Source organism: Molothrus aeneus, chromosome 10, assembly GCF_037042795.1.
Source record: "Molothrus aeneus isolate 106 chromosome 10, BPBGC_Maene_1.0, whole genome shotgun sequence".
In the NCBI taxonomy this organism is placed as follows: Eukaryota; Metazoa; Chordata; class Aves; order Passeriformes; family Icteridae; genus Molothrus; species Molothrus aeneus.
This window is the reverse complement of record NC_089655.1, coordinates 24,511,671-24,528,917: the sequence shown is the minus strand read 5'-3', so window position 1 is coordinate 24,528,917 and position 17,247 is coordinate 24,511,671. Positions and strand designations below refer to the sequence as shown.

General features: G+C 52.5%; 1 protein-coding gene across 3 annotated transcripts in view; it reads right to left on the bottom strand.

Moving 5' to 3' along the window:
• Positions 1 to 8,148: 8,148 nt before the first annotated feature.
• Positions 8,149 to 17,247, bottom strand: part of VEPH1 (ventricular zone expressed PH domain containing 1) — a 51,313-nt gene continuing 42,214 nt past the window's right edge. For all 3 annotated transcript variants that reach the window (XM_066556781.1, XM_066556782.1, XM_066556780.1), the window contains 3 exons: positions 14,886 to 15,003; positions 9,221 to 9,357; positions 8,149 to 8,471 (listed from right to left, as the gene is read on the bottom strand). In XM_066556781.1, coding sequence (XP_066412878.1) covers positions 8,235 to 8,471; positions 9,221 to 9,357; positions 14,886 to 15,003 — 492 coding nt within the window. In that variant the 3' untranslated portion in view covers positions 8,149 to 8,234. The remainder of the gene's footprint in view (positions 8,472 to 9,220; positions 9,358 to 14,885; positions 15,004 to 17,247) is intronic.

Sequence of the window (17,247 nt, the reverse complement as noted above, 5' to 3'; positions counted from 1 at the left end):
GGAATTGCAAAAAGATATAAAATTAATTTTTAAAAATCATGTTGATAAGTAATTTATGAGGGTGTGGGAAGACATTTTTTTCAAGGATTGACAGAAATAGGGATTTCTGCCTTTATCAGCAAAGTTGCCCCATAGTGTACAGTATCATACATTAGAGTAAGGCTTTTCTTTAATATAAATCTCCTTTTAGTCAACATTATTGAGTAATTCTGTCACTCATTTTTGGAACAGATCAGAGTCTGAACTAAGGGATTCTTAAAGATGCTTTAGGCTTTCTCTAGTGTCTGAAAAGACTCAATATAATTTTCTAGTATTTTCCTAAATTATTAAAAACATGGGCTTTGTCAAGGACATGTAATAATAATGCTCAGGAGTGTCTGCAAAGCCTTTTCCAAAGTCCAGGTGAGAGAAACCCTCTATAATAAATTACTGAGCAGTCTCTTTTACAGGGCCCTGCACCCACCAGGAGGCAGCACTTTGCTGCAAAACAGCCCCAAACTTCGTCACTTCTGTGTGCGACCTCAGGTAAATCTCAATTTTGAGGCGAATTAAAGTGGAAAAAGTCAAAATAACACCCTTGCTCTGGTGCCCGTGTGCAGCAGCCGTGGCAGAGGCCGTGCAGGAGCCGGGAGCGGCTCCGGAGCTCTGACCCTCCCCAGGCAGGGAAGGGAGGCCCGGGGCTCAGCCCCTCCAGGGGGAGGGAGGGTGGCAGCTCTGGGCTCCTTCAGAAGGGAAATTCCACATTTCTCCCGCACTAGTTGCAAATGGGACTGTGCTAGTACAGGGTGATGTCAGGTTCAAAATGTGTTCATTCTGATTTTGTGGCCCTTTTGTGCCTGGAGGTGTTGCCAGGAGAGCTGGAAGAAAGACTCCTGACCCCGTTGTGCAGCAGAACAAGACTTGTGGTGATTCCACCCTCAAACCATGCCAGAAGTCTGTTCTGGTATCACAGAGGAACCCAGAGGGGATCAGCAAAATTCATCTGCTCCCTTAAAGCCCATTTGCACACATCTTTATCAAGACATAAGTCCCAATTTACCACAATTACCATTTTTACTGCACTGGAGCTGAATAGAAAAGCTGGATGGCTCAGCCAGCTGCAAGCAGCAGAACCCCAGCCATGCATGGAGCAGTTCTGGCTCTCCCATGCCCACACCACACCAAAATAACCAATTTAGGATTTCAGGCGGGTGGATTTCACAGGCTGGGCTCCCCCAAATTATTGGTTGCCCCTCTCCTCTATGTCTGGAGCAGAGCAAGGCTGTCCCTAAAGCTCTTGGCTCCTTTGGGTAACACCAAAGCCCAGGTGCTGGACACTCACCTGCTTCCCTTGGCACAGCAGCACCTGCAGGGAGGTGGGACCAGCTGGGACCTCCTGAACCCCAAACCATCTGGATATGAGCAGACATCCTGCTCCTGGAACTCTTCCCAAGGAATCCAGGACCACACCATGGCTTTCTCCAGGTCACCTCCCAGCTTCCAGCACATCCAGGAGCTTCATGGGTCACAACCAAGCATGTTGTTCTTTTAGGTGGACTTTTCCCACTCCACATTTTTGGCCTGTGAGCCAAAAATCTCCCCACCCAGCAGCCCTGAGCCACAATCCCCTCTTTCCATCAGCAGATCCTGCTCACCCTCTCCATGCCCACACCATTTATCCCTCTGCCACTTGCACATTACTGCCCAAACGCCTGCAGCTGGACCTCTGTCAGCACGGGGAGCCAGGCACTCTGCTCTCTTTGCCCACCTTTCCAGGAGCTCAGGAAACCTCGTGTGCTCCAGGATTGATGGGGATGTTCTGGGCAGCTCTGGCACAGTCCAGCTGAGAGCTCTGCAGGGCTGTTTCTCCCAAGCCACATTGTGGGATGCAGCCATGGCCGAGGGAGTGAGAGCTGAGTAACCTCACACTTCAGCCCAAATAAAGGAAAGATGTCTCCATCACAGGCCTGTCAGGCTTTAGGCTGCCCAGACAATCTGTGAGTGTTTAACAAGCTGCTGAAAACCACTGGTGGACAAAAGGCATTTCTGGCATTTTTGGATTTCCTGTCAAGCTGTGCTCCCTAACCCAAAATGTAATGATCAAAACAAGATGCACCTCTCTGGACTTCTGCAGTGACCAGGCCTGGTGGGAACTGTGGCTGTAAAACATCAGCAGCAGCCCCAAGGTGTTGGTGGACACTGTGCTTCCATGGTTTCCCTGGTGCTGGCGTGCTCCTGCTCCCTGCTCCCTGGGCAGAGGGACACAGAGGGACTTCATGGAACCAGCAGCTGTCCCTGGAAGTGTCCCAGGCTGGGCTGGAGGGGCTTGGGGCACCCTGGGACAGTGCAAGGTGTGGGATGGGGTGGGACCAGGTGGTCTTTAAGGTGCCCTCCAACCCAAACCGTTCTGGGAGTCTGTGACTCTGTGAGCTGAGGCACAGTCACAGACAGCTGCAAAAACAGACTCTGCTGTTGCCTAAACACCACCTGCACCGGGGCAAAGGCTCCTCACACTCGAGTCCCTCAAAGCACAAACAACACCCTGGTCACGAATGTTTTCCCCTGGGCTGGAGGCCCCGCACGCAGCCAGGCTGGGCCCTCCGGGCTGGCTCTGCCCTGGGACACGTGGCCTCCTGCTGCTGTCCACCCCAAGGAAAGCCTGCTCCCACCTCAGGCAGCCCTGCAGCCTTTGCTGGGAGCTGACGCAGAGTTGTCCTTTACAAACTCCCTACAAACAAAACCCTCTCTCACACATCTTTTCCACAAAGTGCTGCCAGTGAAAACCAGGGGTTTTTGCTCCTAACCCGGAGGCATTGGCGTGGCTTCTGTCATCATGGATTTTCAGTGACCTTTACCCACGCTCTGGGTGGTGCAGCCACGTCCAAGGCAGTGGCTGAGCAGTGCCCAGGGTGGCCGTGGTGCCACTGAGCCCAAGGAGCCACCTGCTGTGGCACTGCCAGCAAAGGCATGGCCTGCTTGGGAAGCGGTGTCCCCATCCGTCCCCTCCAGGACACACAGCCACCAAGGTCCACGCTGATTTTCCTGCTCAGGAGGAGCTGGAAGGGAAGGGCAGGGGCAGAGATCAGGAGGCAAATCTTGGCTCTCAAACAATAGCTATTGTGTAAATGTATTTTTACGTCTGTCCTAAAAAAACCCAAGTGATTTCGGTGTGTCCTAAAAGTTGCAGTTCGTTAAATGCCAGGATTTTTGTAGAATCGTAAAAGGGTTTGTGTTGGAAGGGACCCAAAGACCATCTTGTTCCACAGGCAGGGCCATCTTTCTCTATGCCAGATTTGTGCAAGGCCCATTGAACACTTCCAGGGCTGGGGAGTGGATATCCAGAGAAGATGGACACAGCATTTATATTACAGTGTCCACATCTGTAGAAGCAAATAATTCTAAATCTTTTGATGTCCTGAGAGAGTGTGAGAGCTGTCAGGGCTGCCTGGGGGATGCCCTGGAGGGGCTGGGACTGGGATCACTGGGGTGGGACAGAGTCCCTGGCCTGGGGCACTGGGCTCCCTGGTGGGGCCAGCCAGGGACATCCATGTCCAGGGACATCCATCCAACCCCAGCACAAACTGATTTGAGAGCTCCAGGTCATTTCAGTGAAGCAGTCAAATGAATCAAGTCTGATTTTGCTTCTTTCTTCGCCTAATTAGACAATGGGGAGATTTATGGAATAACTGAGCCAACTCAATGTAGCTGTAATTTGACATCTAATAAATCAATGTCCTGCTCCTTCACAGGTGCAATATCAACCCTTCCTAACTGCTGCAGGCATGTCTCTTGTTTCTATGGAAAAAAACCCCAATCAAACCCCATTTCTTGTTTGCTCCTGCCACCGGAGCACAGAAGCTGCAGGAATTCTGTCATTGCCTCCCAACAGCAGAGGTGACCTTGCCGGGTGGTCCCATCCCCTGATCCCATGGGACGGGCTCAGTGCAGGCTGCTGCAGGCACAGCTGCCTCCTGATGCTGCTAAGAGTTTGGGAAGCAGCTTTTCACACCAAAATACTCCTGGCTGCCCAGTGGGTGCCAGAGGTCTGTCTGTGGGGAGGGAGGGATTGTGTTCCTGCAGCTGGCCGAGCCTGGGGAGGGCAGGGAGCTGCAAAGGAACCACCAGGACACACGGGGATCCAAGGAAAATCCTGGCCCTATTAGAGTTAACGGGAGTTTTGCATTTGACCTCAGCAAGGTCAGGGGTTTTACCCAAGGAACATTAGTCAGCAGCAGCAGGATGAATTAGAGGAGTTGTCAACAAGAAGCAGGCAAGGTTGGTCCCATGGGTGGCTGAGCTCGGAATTGGAATGGCTGGAAAAATAATGTGCAGCTTATTCCATTTATCCCTGTGCTGTGTGCAGCACCTCAGCATTCCTCCCTGCTCTGCTCCAGCCCATCAGACACGCTGGGGAGCCCTGGGTTTGGGATGGAGGGGAACTGTGGGGTAACATTTCCTTGGGAAGCTTCCCGGAGCTGGGCTCAGCTGTCCCAAAGCAGCCCTGGGCAGGCCGTGCTCAGCCCACGTTCCCATTTCCATGGAATCCCATCCAGCCTGAGTCCCACTGGCTGCAGGGTCCAGCCCAGGGATCCCTGGGCATTGTGTGCATTGCAGGCAGCTGGAAGCCAGTGCTGCTCCCTCCCTGCCAGGGGAAGCTGCTCCTGTGCTGTCCCCTGCGCGAGGGGAGGTGACAGAACCCAAGGTGGGAGCCAGCCCTCCCCTGCCAGAGCCCTGGGATCATTCCCAGCTGAGCCCAGCTGGTTTTGGGTGTTCCTGAGGCCACACCCTCACCCAGACTCACATCCCTGAAGGATGCACGGGATGGGGCACAGGAGTCACGGGGGACATCAGCTCTTCAGGAAAACATGGATTATTGTCCTTGCAGAAACCGTGGAAGTGGGAGCCAACATTTGGCAGGATTTGTTTCCTAGAGAAGCAAAGCTGATCTGTGAAACTTGGAGGGTTTGGAAATTGCTCACGTTCAGGAATGAGCAGGGCCAGATTTTGGGTTGGTTTAGGTTAAACCCTAAAGCTGGGTCTGTGCCCCCAGGATGTGGAAGGGACTGGGGGTGCTGGTTTGGACTGGGAGCTCTCTTCCATGGCAGAGTCCTGGAGCTGTGGGCTCTGAAGAGGTTGTTTGCATCCAGCCCTTTTTCCAGGATGTGCCCAAGGAGCCTCAGTGAGCTCTCAATGCTGTCACTGCCAAGGACCAGGAGGGTTCCTGCAAGGGTGAGCAAAGCAGCAGAGAAAATACTGCACAGTCAGAGCTACCAACGTGTTCCTGGTGGATATTTAAATCCAAAATGTTTTGGATACTTAAATCCAAAGTGGTTCAGATATTTAAATCCAAAATGTTTTGGATATTTAAATCCAAAGTGGTTCGGATATTTAAATCCAAAGTGGTTCAGATATTTAAATCCAAAGTGGTTCAGACATTTAAATCCAAAATGTTTTGGATATTTAAATCCAAACTGTTCTGATACACATTGTTTGAAAACGAACCAACAAAAGCTATTTATACATTTGCTTGAGAAGTTCCCTGCTCTCATTCTTCACTGCATTGATGATCTCTGTATTTCTCCTTTTAGGAGGGTGACTGCAAGAGGCTGCCAGCTGAATTTCTGTTTTATTTTCCGCCAAGTTTTAATTGAAGTCAGGAGAAGTGTGGCTGGGCTCCCTATTTTAGGGAGTTATTTCCTGGCACGGCACCCAGGGTGCCTCTGACTCCAGAGCATCCCATATTGCTCCCATCAGGCTGGGGACAGGCCTGGGGACAGCAGGTGACACAGAGCTCTGTTGGTGACACCGTGACATCAGTGACATCATTCAGAGGTGGCAGGCTGGGCCTTGGCTCCCAGGGTAGGAAACACCGAGTATTTGGTGGGTAAAAACTGGTTTTGATGGCCAGCTCACCGTTATCTGTGAACTCAGGGTGAATTGCAGGATGTGATTCTGGGACTCAAGGCAATAAATTCCAAGTTCTCACCTGTGAATTTACTTCATTCCCCACAGACCCAGTGGTTTGTCCTGAGGGCAAGGTGAGGACTTGCTGGTCCAGGTGTTGAAGATCAAATGGACAAAATCTCCTTTCCTCATCTCCCAGACCTCCTGTGGAAATCTCCCATTGGGTGTCCATCCTCAGCCTTGCCCTGCTGCTCTTCCATGGTGGCTTCCATATCTTCTGTGACTAAATTTGGCTTTAACAAGGTTCTTCTGATCACTCTGCCACATTCCAGGATCCGACACCCATCCCCATGATACAAAGATTTTCAGGAATCTGAACATTTCACGTCTTTCCCAAGAGCTTTGGGAAGTCTGGAGCCAGTTTTGAGTTTTTTGGTTTTACTCCCCACCCTGCACTCCCTGTGCTGAGCCCACCTGTGGCTTCACCATCTCCCTGCAAGTCCCCTGAAGCACCACTGTCCCCTGGGGCCACCATAATGGGAAGTGATTAAAACTATGGGGAAAAAGCCAAGCAGGGGAAGGCAGAGTGAGACAGCCCAGGAGGAGAAAGCAAACAGCGTTTTCAGCTCAGCCTGATTTCCCTTTCCCTGGCAGTTCCTTGCTCCAAGGTCCAGGGTTTCTCCCCAGAGGTTTGAGGGTGTTTGGGTGGATCAGGCTGAGAACCCCTCTGTGCAGCTGCCAGGGCAGCAGAGCTCAGGCACCCCCGTGCTGCCAGCAATTAATTTATCCTCATTCTAATTTGGGTGAGTGCTCATTCCCAAACGCTGGCACCTCACCTGTCAGGATAACAAGCAGCAGAGCTCTGGAGCCAGGGAGACAACGCCAGGAACACTCAGTGCTTGTGAGGGACCAGCTCCAAGGACAAACATTTGCATTTCGTGGGACAGCATTCCCAGCTTTGAGCCAGAACCCTGGGCAGCAGCCCCACCAAGGGAGCAGAACCCAACACCCTGGCAGAGCCCTCAGGCCCCCCTCCCTCCACTCCCTTTGCAGCCTCAGGCCATCCTCCTCCTCCTCCTCACACACTGCACAGCCAGACTGGGTAAGGCCAGCAACATCCCTGCTCCAGCCCTGCAGCCACTGAGTGTGGAAGGTACAGGAAAAAAACCCCAGTTTTTTCCTCATTTTTCCACATTTCTGCCAACTTTTTTTTTTGCCAAAGATACATTTTTCTAGCTTGGAAAATTTCAAATTTTATTTCTACTCAGCCTTGAATGATCTCTGAGCTCATTTCATCACCTGCAGGCTTCTCAGGTTTTTTTTTGCCCACCTTTTTTCCTTTCAGTCTCTTCTACAGCACTTCCTCCACTTTGGAATCATTTGAAAGTAACAAAGAAAATCAAACAAACTGGGGGTTTTCCAGATTTGCAGAAATTTTGAAAAGTTACAGAATAGAGAAGAGAATTAAAAAAAAAAAAAGGAAAATATAAAAATTACATTCAGTTACAAAGTAGAGCAGCAAAAGCAGGAAAAAGAGGGAAAATCAAACCAGTTAAATATTTAAAATTATTTTCCAGTCATACAAAATCTTTCAAATTTCCCAATTTAAACCTGAAAGCAGCAGCACAGACACATATAAACAATAAAAAGATAAAGTCCACCGGGATTAAATAAGGAAAATTAACTTTTTACATCGAGTTGATTGAGGAAAGCAGAAAGTCCTCACTGCTGGCATTCTCTTGGCAGTGTCCCACAGGCCCTGGGGTGGCCTCATGGCCGTCCTGTGGTGCCACTCGGGCAGGGTTTGATGGCCCCAGGGTCACATGTGGCCTGTTACAGGTAGGTGGTGGCCCCAAGATGGTGACCCAGGGTCACAGGTAGGGATTGGCCCCAGGGTCACAGGTAGGTGGTGGCTCCAAGGTGGTGGCCCCAGGGTGGTGGCCCCAGGGTCACAGGTAAGTGGTGGCCCCAAGGTGGTGGCCCAGGGTCACAGGTAGATGGTGGCTCCAAGGTGGTGGCCCAGGGTCACAGGTAGGTGGTGGCCCCAAGATGGTGACCCAGGGTCATAGGTAGGTGGTGGCCCAGGGTCACAGGTAGGTGGTGGCCCAGGGTCACAGGTAGGTGGTGGCTCCAAGGTGGTGGCCCAGGGTCACAGGTAGGTGGTGGCCCCAGGGTCACAGGTAAGTGGTGGCCCCAAGGTGGTGGCCCCAGGGTCACAGGTAGGGATTTGCCCAGGGTCACAGGTAGGTGGTGGCTCCAAGGTGGTGGCCCAGGGTCACAGGTAGATGGTGGCTCCAAGGTGGTGGCCCAGGGTCACAGGTAGGTGGTGGCCCCAGGGTGGTGGCCCAGGGTCACAGGTAGGTGGTGGCCTCGCGGCTGTGGCGCTGGCGGGCCTGGGCCACGGCCACGTTGAGGCACTGCAGCCACTGCTCAGCGTTCTTCTCGTCCTTGGCCTTGAGCACGTAGCTCCTGCTGTCCGTGAAGATCTCGAAGGCGCGGGGCAGGCTCCGGTCCCGCCGCTTCTTGGGCAGCACCTTCACGCTCTGCACCTTGCTCAGCTCGATGGGACACTCGTCAGGGTCGTCCTTCTGCAGCACAGGGGGCAGGGCAGGGTCACCCGGGGAGGAACCACCCCTCACAAACTGCCCAGGGCTCTTGGCAGCGTCCCAGGCCAGCTTGGACAGGGCTGGGAGCACCTGGGACAGTGGGAGGTGTCCCTGCCATGGCAGGGGTGGCACTGGGTGGGCTTTAAGGTCCCTTCCAGCCCAAACCACTCTGGGATTCTGTGAACTCGTCCTTCTTTGTGGAGATATTCCCAGGTGCCACCAGCTGCTGCTGCCACATTGTGTGGCTGCCCTGTCCCTGGAAATGTCCAAGGCCACGGGGCTTGGAGCAGCCTGGGATAGTAGAAGGTGTCCCTGCCACGGCAGGGGGATGGAATGAGATGGTCTTTATGCCCCCTGGAAACTGGGGACTCAGCAGTGACAGCTCCTGGGCAGCACTCTGGCTGCCCTTGGTGTCCCCTGCCATGCACTTTGTGAGCGGGAAAACCACCATGGGCGGGCAAAGCTGAGGGGTGACAACCTCTGGGAAAAGCAGAACAGCAAAGCTGAGGGGTGACAACCTCTGGGAAAAGCAGAACTCTGGGAAAAGCAAAGCTGAGGGGTGACAACCTCTGTGAAAAGCAGAAGAGCAAAGCTGAGGGGTGACAACCTCTGGGAAAAGCAGAAGAGCAAAGCTGAGGGGTGAAAGCCCATGGGGCAAGCAGCATGGGCAGGTGTGAGGGCTGCAGCCCCGGGAGCAGGGCAGGGAGCAGGGCAGTGACTCTGTCACTCACGGATTTGCCCCTGCGGAACAGCAGCTGGTTGCCAGCCAGGGTGAAGTAGCGCGTTTTCCACCTCTTGATGAACTTCCAGCGGACCTGCTTCTCCTTCAGCTTGCCCTCCATCAGGGGCTGCCCGTCCTGGTTCACACCTGGGCAGGGAAGCACACGGCCAGGGTTAGTCCTGCCCTCCCTGTTGCCAGCCAAAGGCTCTGCCATGCTGCAGGAAGGTCGTGCTGCCTTCCTCATCCTCCCAACGTGCAGCATTCAGCTCTCACTTCACACAGACAGCTCAGCCCTCAGCTGTGTCCTGCTGGGGAGGCTGAGCAGATGGAGCTGACAGCTCACACCCCTCTTCCATCTCCTCTCCTACTCCCTCAGCCATCCCAAACTCCTCCTCACCACTGCACCTCCCAGCTGCTCCCCAGCCCTGCAGTGCCCGTTTCTGGCCTTGGGCACTGCCAGGGATCCAGGGGCAGCCACAGCTGCTCTGGGCACCTGTGCCAGGGCCTGCCCACCCTCACAGGAGGAATTCCTTCCCAGGATCCCACCTAACCCTGCTCTCTGGCAGTTTAAAGCCCTGATATGTCCTAGGGGTCTCTTTCCTTTCTCCTCTGTCTTTCCATCGATGTCCTGAACACACAGAGGACCAGCCAGACCAGAGGGCAATGCAAGCACTGCAGTCTGAGCAGGGATGTTTTGGATGGGGTGTTTGCCTTGGAGCCCATCCCAGCATCTGTCAGAGGGGCAGTGATCCCTGGCTGGCTCCTCTCCCAGCCCCCTGTTCCTCCAGCCCCACTTTTCCTGGAAAGCCTTCACTGCCATGGGCAGCTCCTGAGCCCAAAGCTGCCCAGGTGCCACCCAAGGGAGTGCCAAAGCTTTTATGGCTTCTGGGCACCCTGCCCCTGTCTGGAAGAGGGCACACCAAGGCCAAGACAAGGCATCAGCTGTAGATAAAGGATGTGTCCTTCCCCCAGCGCTGTTTTCCTTGGCAGCGAGGCTGGCGGGGGGGGCTGCAGTGTGGACTCGTGCAATTTCCTCAGGAAAGACCATAAATATTTCTGTCTCTGCAGGCAGGGAGCGCCTGGAAGGAGATGGATGAATGGAAAGGGGGTTGGCAGAGCCTCAGTGCCGGGGGGAGCTGCAGCTGTGAGTGCCACGGCGGGAGGAGGCCGTGCTCTGCTCCACGCAGCCACTGCAGCCCTGACTCCACAGCTCTTCTGGGTATTCCTGTGCCAGCACCAAACACAGCACCCAGCCTGCCATGGGACACAGTAAGGCAGAGGCTTGCTTTCTCCCTGTGTAAATATTGTCACTGCAAAAGGGGATACATTCCCCAGGAGGCTGGTTTGGGGCTGCACCCTCTCCCCCCACGCTCTTTAGTGGGACAGAACCACACTTTAGTGTCCCCTGTACTAAAACCTTTGTAATTTTGTTAAATATTGTTCCCTGCCTGGCTCCTGGTTCCACAGGAACATCTTCAATCCCATTCCAGAGCTGTAGAAACATGCTTCAACCAAACTAGGAGGGGTGAAGCACAAAAGGCTCAGGGACCAGATAATACCAAGATAGTTTGTGGTCAGGAGCACAACATGAGAAGGGAAGTGAATGTGCAATTGTGGCCTAAAGTGAATTTTTATGGCCAAAATCTTTCAAACCCAGGATCTGCTAAGAAATGTTGATGTCGGTGAGGAGCCAGTGGCTTTAGGCAATGCTACCAGAGGACTTCTCCTGTGTATCCACAGAGGAGCCCGGGGGAGTTCTGGAGGCAGCTTCCAAAGTGGCCGTAATGAATCCGATGCCATCGTGTCTGAGGGGCTGATTAGGAGAGAGAGATTCAAGCAGGATAAGAATAAAGCTCTTTTCCAATGTTTTTCTAAGTCCTTCTGCTTATTTTCCTTGCGGTTGGCTTCACAGGATCCCAGAATAGCTCAGCTGGAAGAGAGCTCCAGGGGTCTCTGCTCCAGCCCCAAGCAGGGTCACCCACGGGGTCAGACTGGGCTGCTCATGGATTTATCCACGTGGGACTTGAAAAATATCCACAACATCCCTGGGCAGGCTTGATATCCTCATGGTGGGAAAGCTTTCACTCACAGGGAACAATTCCTGTCCAATATCCCTTCTAAATCTCTCCCCTTTCAGTTTGAAAAGGTCATGAAATATCCAAAGGTCTTGAAACACCTATATTTTCTCAAATCATCTCAATTTAGACACACTGACTCCAGTTTAACCCTGAGTAGTTCCCGTTGATGTGTCTGTTGGAATTTTCTACTTTCCATCTTGCTTTCTTTGCAGAACTACAACACATCCAGCTCTAAGTAGTTTGGGTACTGAATAAAAAGTTAAAAACCCTCCAAACTCTTCCAAGATGAACTCGAGACAGACAAAACCCAAAGCTTTAAATCTTGAATTTGATGAAACATAAAATCCTCCACAAGAATTCATGAATGATCTCAGTGATAATAAACCCTTATGAACTTGAAAGAATGGAATGTGTGGCAGATAAATGCAATTAACCTCAGGGAATATGGATCCAGTCTCTTCCATTAATCACCACGTTGGGTTTTGCTGAAAACCTGGAAGGAACACATGGCTGGATGCCACTTTTGCTGATTTCCCAGTGAGGATTAGAGCTGGGCTCCTTCATTTCTCTGGATAGCTGGCACTGCAGGAGGGGGATAAATGTATTCCCAAGTTAAGGTGGCGTTGGCTTTCCCAGGGAATTGCAGTTTTCCAGAGGAATTCCCAAACACCCTCAGTTTTTCCCCAATCCCAAATCCTTGCCCATGGCTCCTCTGCAGCCCCCAGGGATCCCTGCCTGTCTTTGTGAGCTTCCAGAGGGGGGCAGGAGCTGGGATTGCCTCAATTCCCTCGCTGGCTCTCCGGTGGTTTTGTGGAATGTTTTGTGCAAGAGCTCCTGGAGCCAAACCCCCAGTGCAGGGGGTTGTGCTGGAATGAGGCTCCCAGCAGGCAGCTTGTCCCAACAGGAGGAATCCTGGTGCTTTCCAGCACTCCAGGTGCCTGGTGGCTGTGCTGGAACGGAGTGAGCTGCTGTTCCTCCCCTGAGCCCAGGGCAGATCAGCAGGGGCTGTGGGAATGCTGCTCCTCAGAGCAGGAAAAGCCAACCCAGGGTGACTGAACAGCACTTCTGGAGAGGTGTGGTTGGACAAGACATGCTTTGGCACCAGAAGAATGCATGAGAAGGAGTCAAACTTTCTCCAGTTGTCACTGTGGGTGCATCACCACTTTGCTTCAGCTTAACTGGTTCTTTCCACACAGGATCAGCTTCCAGCCCCAAAATGCCTCCCAGCTACAGCCAACAGGAATCACAGAAACATGGAATGGTTTGGGCTGAAAAGGATCTTAAATATCATCCCATCCCACCCCTGCCATGGCAGGGACACCTTCCACTGCCCCAGTGTCCAGCCTGGCCCTGGGCACTGCCAGGGATCCAGGGGCAGCCCCAGCTGCTCTGGGAATCCCATCCCAAGGCAAGGCCAGGGCTTTAAGGCAGTCTTTGCCCAAGCCTGGAGGATAAATGGCATCTTGTACCACGGCATCCAAAAAATGCAACAAAACCCCAGCAGACAATAATAGAAAAAAAATTTGCCTCCGAATTCCTTCTTCAACAGGAATTCGGTTGCTAAACAGAATTGCTGAGAGGAAGGAGTTGCTTTCTTGCCTCTCAAAAGTATTTCAGATGTCAAAGGCTCTTTCACACTCTGGAATGAAAATAAAAGATGTTTCACAGCCTTTAAATTCCTTACCAGTCCAAGGAGAGCTCCAAATCCTTGCTTGTGTCAGATCCTACCAACCCAGAGAGACCCTGCAGGGTCCCCCACTCTGCCACAGCTCTGCAGCACCAGCACAAAGGTGGAGTTGTCACTCCCTGCAAATTTTCATTCCACTGAGCTCCTTCTTCCACGTTGCCTTCCTCAGCTTTCACATGACCCATTCAGGGAATTTATTTTCTTGGTTTTCTAAAGGCCTTTGGAGCTCAGAAGCAAATAATGATACTCACCATGAGCCTTTCTTACAGAAATTCTTTTAAAGTGAGACAAAGAGAGGAACTGCTGATGAAAAAGACAGTTACAGCCAGGAGAGCAGGAGTGAGGCAGGGCTGGACTGCTTAAATGTCTTTGGAAATTCAGACCAAAGTTGCTGCATTAAGCTTTGACATTTCAAGCAAGAGTCTCATTTTCCTCATCACTCAACATCCCTGACATGAGGGGAACCACACTGAGAGCTCTGTGGAGATGAAGTTTTAACTCAGAGCAGGGTTTCTGTCCTGGTCCTGGAATCCCAGGGAGCTGGGGAAGGAGAAGATGCTCAAACACCCATGGAGTGAGCAGGGGCAACACAGTCTGCAGCAGCTGGGCCACTCCTGCAAGACTTCCTAAATTCGGGGTTGATGCAGTCTGAAGAGACACTAACTGTTAGAATAAATCTCTGAAACAGCCAATTAGTCAAGCACTTGGCCAAAATAGTCCAAATTCTTGGCCAGGACTGGTCAGACTTTTACAGAGTGGCAGAAAGCATCTGAGAACGAGATTCCTCTGCCTGTCAGGGCACTGACCTGGCACTGCTGCCTGCCAGAGCTTCAAAAGCAGAGCGCCAGGAGCTTAGACCTGGGAAAAAGCCTGGTTTTCCCCATTTCCCACTCACCCTCTTCTCCAATACAGGTAAAGTGTTATGCCTTTGTAAGACTTAATCACATGACCCTGAGGAGATGTGCACTGTGGAGTAAATTATATTAAAGCAAATAATTCTGAGAGTGAAGAAAGCAGGAACCAGGTGTTGTTTCTGTGCCAATGTGCCCTGACTTGTGGCACCTGGGTGGGCTGCAGGGGAGCTGGGATGTGGTGCAGGAGGTGCAGTCCTGTGTCTGGGATGTGGTGCAGGAGGTGCAATCCTGTATTTGGGATGTGGTGCAGGAGGTGCAGTCCTGTGTCTGGGATGTGGTGCAGGAGGTGCAGTGCAGTGTCTGGGATGTGGTGCAGGAGGTGCAATCCTGTGTCTGGGATGTGGTGCAGGAGGTGCAATCCTGTATTTGGGATGTGGTGCAGGAGGTGCAATCCTGTATTTGGGATGTGGTGCAGGAGGTGCAGTCCAGTGTCTGGGATGTGGTGCAGGAGGTGCAGTCCAGTGTCTGGGATGTGGTGCAGGAGGTGCAATCCTGTATCTGGGATGTGGTGCAGGAGGTGCAGTCCTGGGTCTGGGATGTGGTGCAGGAGGTGCAGTCCTGTGTCTGGGATGTGGTGCAGGAGGTGCAGTCCTGTATCTGGGATGTGGTGCAGGAGGTGCAGTCCTGGGTCTGGGATGTGGTGCAGGAGGTGCAGTCCAGTGTCTGGGATGTGGTGCAGGAGGTGCAGTCCTGTGTCTGGGATGTGGTGCAGGAGGTGCAGTCCTGTGTCTGGACACTGGAGGATGGGTGCAGAGCCCTCCCACTCCCCAGGGCTCAGGGATGGTGCAGATTTGGAGCTGTGCCCCTCTAAGCACACACCAAATCAGGTTTGGGCCTGACTCCCTCACCAGACATTACTTTAATGGGGATTCCAACTAAAATAGCCACTGGAAGGTTTGGTTTTCCCTTTCCCCACCATGGCCACACACCCAGCACGAGCAGTGAGCTTCACCCCAGCACTGCAGCCCCAGTGGCAGGGGCAGGACCCCTCTGTACCTGTTGCCTTCTCGGGGTTGTTGCACATGAAGCACTGCCAGGCTCCTGCCTCCTCGCTGTAGCCAAACAAATCAAAGAACCTCACCTCCTCCAGGTGCATCTGAACGTTCTCCAGATCCTGGAGGGAGGAGAGAAACCAAACCCATCAGGTGGAGAAGCACCAGAACCCCAAATCCAGAGGGACACAGGGGGTCCTTCCCATGGCTCCTGCAGAGGGACAAGGGGCCAGGGCACTGAGCTGGGCAGGAATGGGCACTGAACTGGGCACTGAGCTGGGCACTGAACTGGGCACTGAGCTGGGCCGGACAGGACAGCACACGGGGACAAGGCTGACAAAAAGCCCAGGAGCTTCCCCATCCTGTGAAAAATCTGGTGGTGGCTGCCATGAGGCAACTCCGGCCTGCAAGAGAGCAAATCCCACTGAAATATCAGTGCAGAAACCTGCCTGCTCCACTCTGCACTCCAGCACACTTTAAATAACCTGCAAGGAGCCACTTGTGTCAGGAGGGAAAAGCCTACTTGGAGAGGAGAGATCTACCTCATCCCTGTGCTCCATCACCCCGAAAGGCTCAGAGAGCCCTTGGTGCCAAGGTGGCCCTTCTTTCTGCCACAGAACAGAAAGGAGAGGGGAGAACAGAGCCACCCACGGCCCCAAAATGTTAACTGTGCTCTTAAAGCAGCAAAGGGATCCCCGAGGGCATCACATGGGGCCAGTGAAGCGGCCACCAGCTCAGGGCTGGCACAGAGGAGCCAGGAGGGCTCAGCAGCTCCCTGGGCTGGGCACACTCGGGGCTCTGCACAGCCCAGGCAGCCTGGGAGGAGCCACATCTGGAAGTGCTCTGCTCCTGGCACACCTCGAGCCCTGCTGAATGGATAAATCAATGTTTTCTGTGGCATGGAGAGGCTGCCCAGTGGAACACAGCAAGCTCTGTGTGAGCCAGGCCCTCAGTGCAGCTCCAGGGATCACCACAGCTGAAGGCGTTTCTCAGAATTCAGTCTGGAGTGAAGCACTGATGTCATACATTACCTCCAGGTTTGAAAAATGCTTTAGAATCCATATTGGGAAAAAATTATCACCTTCCACTGCCCCAGGTGCTGCCAGCCCCAGTGTCCAGCCTGGCCTTGGGCACTGCCAGGGGTCCAGGGACAGCCACAACTGTGCCAGGGCCTGCCCACCCTGCCAGCCAGGAATTCCTTCCCAATATCCCATCCCACCCTGAAAAAGCATTTCAGACTCTGCTAGAACACAATGCATAAGCTTAGTCTCAAATATAGCAGCCAATGTTGATGCTGCATTTGCATCAACACACTTCAAGCTATTGAAAATTAGAAGTGCTGCACTTAATGAAGCAACCACACCCCCAGAATTTTGCTTCCTGGACTACTGGCAGAGGAATAACACCAAAAAATACAATAATTTTGTCCAATAATTCACAATAATGCACAATAATTCACTAAGTCCTGTTAGCAGTGAGAAGAACTTCTGAGATGACAAATTGCAATTATGACAGAAGCTGAGGAAAGTAAGGACTAGGTCACGCAGGGAATGTTCCAGGCAGAATTTTTGGAATTGCAAAAGCTAAAGAAAACCTTCCTTATGGCAGTCCTTGTCCTCATTCCCAGAAAACTGAATGGGAATTGCACTAGAGACAAACTCGGGCTCTTAGTAGTAAACAAAACCAGAACAAGCTCTGGTTCTGTGTTAATAAACAAAAGCAAACCAGAAAGTCAATGCAGCAGCAGAGCAGAGCCCAGGAGGGGACCTGCAGAGCCAGAGCAGCTCAGGGGGTTCCAGCTGCCCTCTGTCCTCAGCCTCAGGGCTGCTCCCTGCTCCAACCCCTGCTGGGTCTCAGGATCCCCCTCCTCTGCTGCTGGATCTCAGGATCCCCCTCCTCAGCAGCTCTGCTGCTCTGGGAACTCTCAGGGGTTGGAGCCCTGGTCACTGGGAATTTCAGACTTTCTGTGCTGCCAGGCACTGACCCCCGAGAGAACACTGCATTGGCCTGGGGCTGTGGAGAAGGAATGACAGAACTGGGGTTGTGGGTGTGGAGTTTGAATAGAAATGTGTGATACCACAGGGTGGGAAACCCAGAGTTTAAGGGTTTAGAACACAGTAATATACATAAAGCAAGATGGAGGTTTTAGGGCAGAGGCTGCTCCTTCTTCTCCACCTTCTTCTCCCTGGGTTTAGGTGGATTTGTGTAATTGGACAAAAAGTCCCCATTGCCAGCCCGGGTGGTTGGTTTTGGGTTAAAAGTAAAAATAATTGAGGTGTAATTTCTTAATTGGACAGTTTATCCTTAAAAGGCCTTGCAGAGAGAGAGAGATGGGACTCCATTTTTAGCCTGTTAGAATGAAGTGC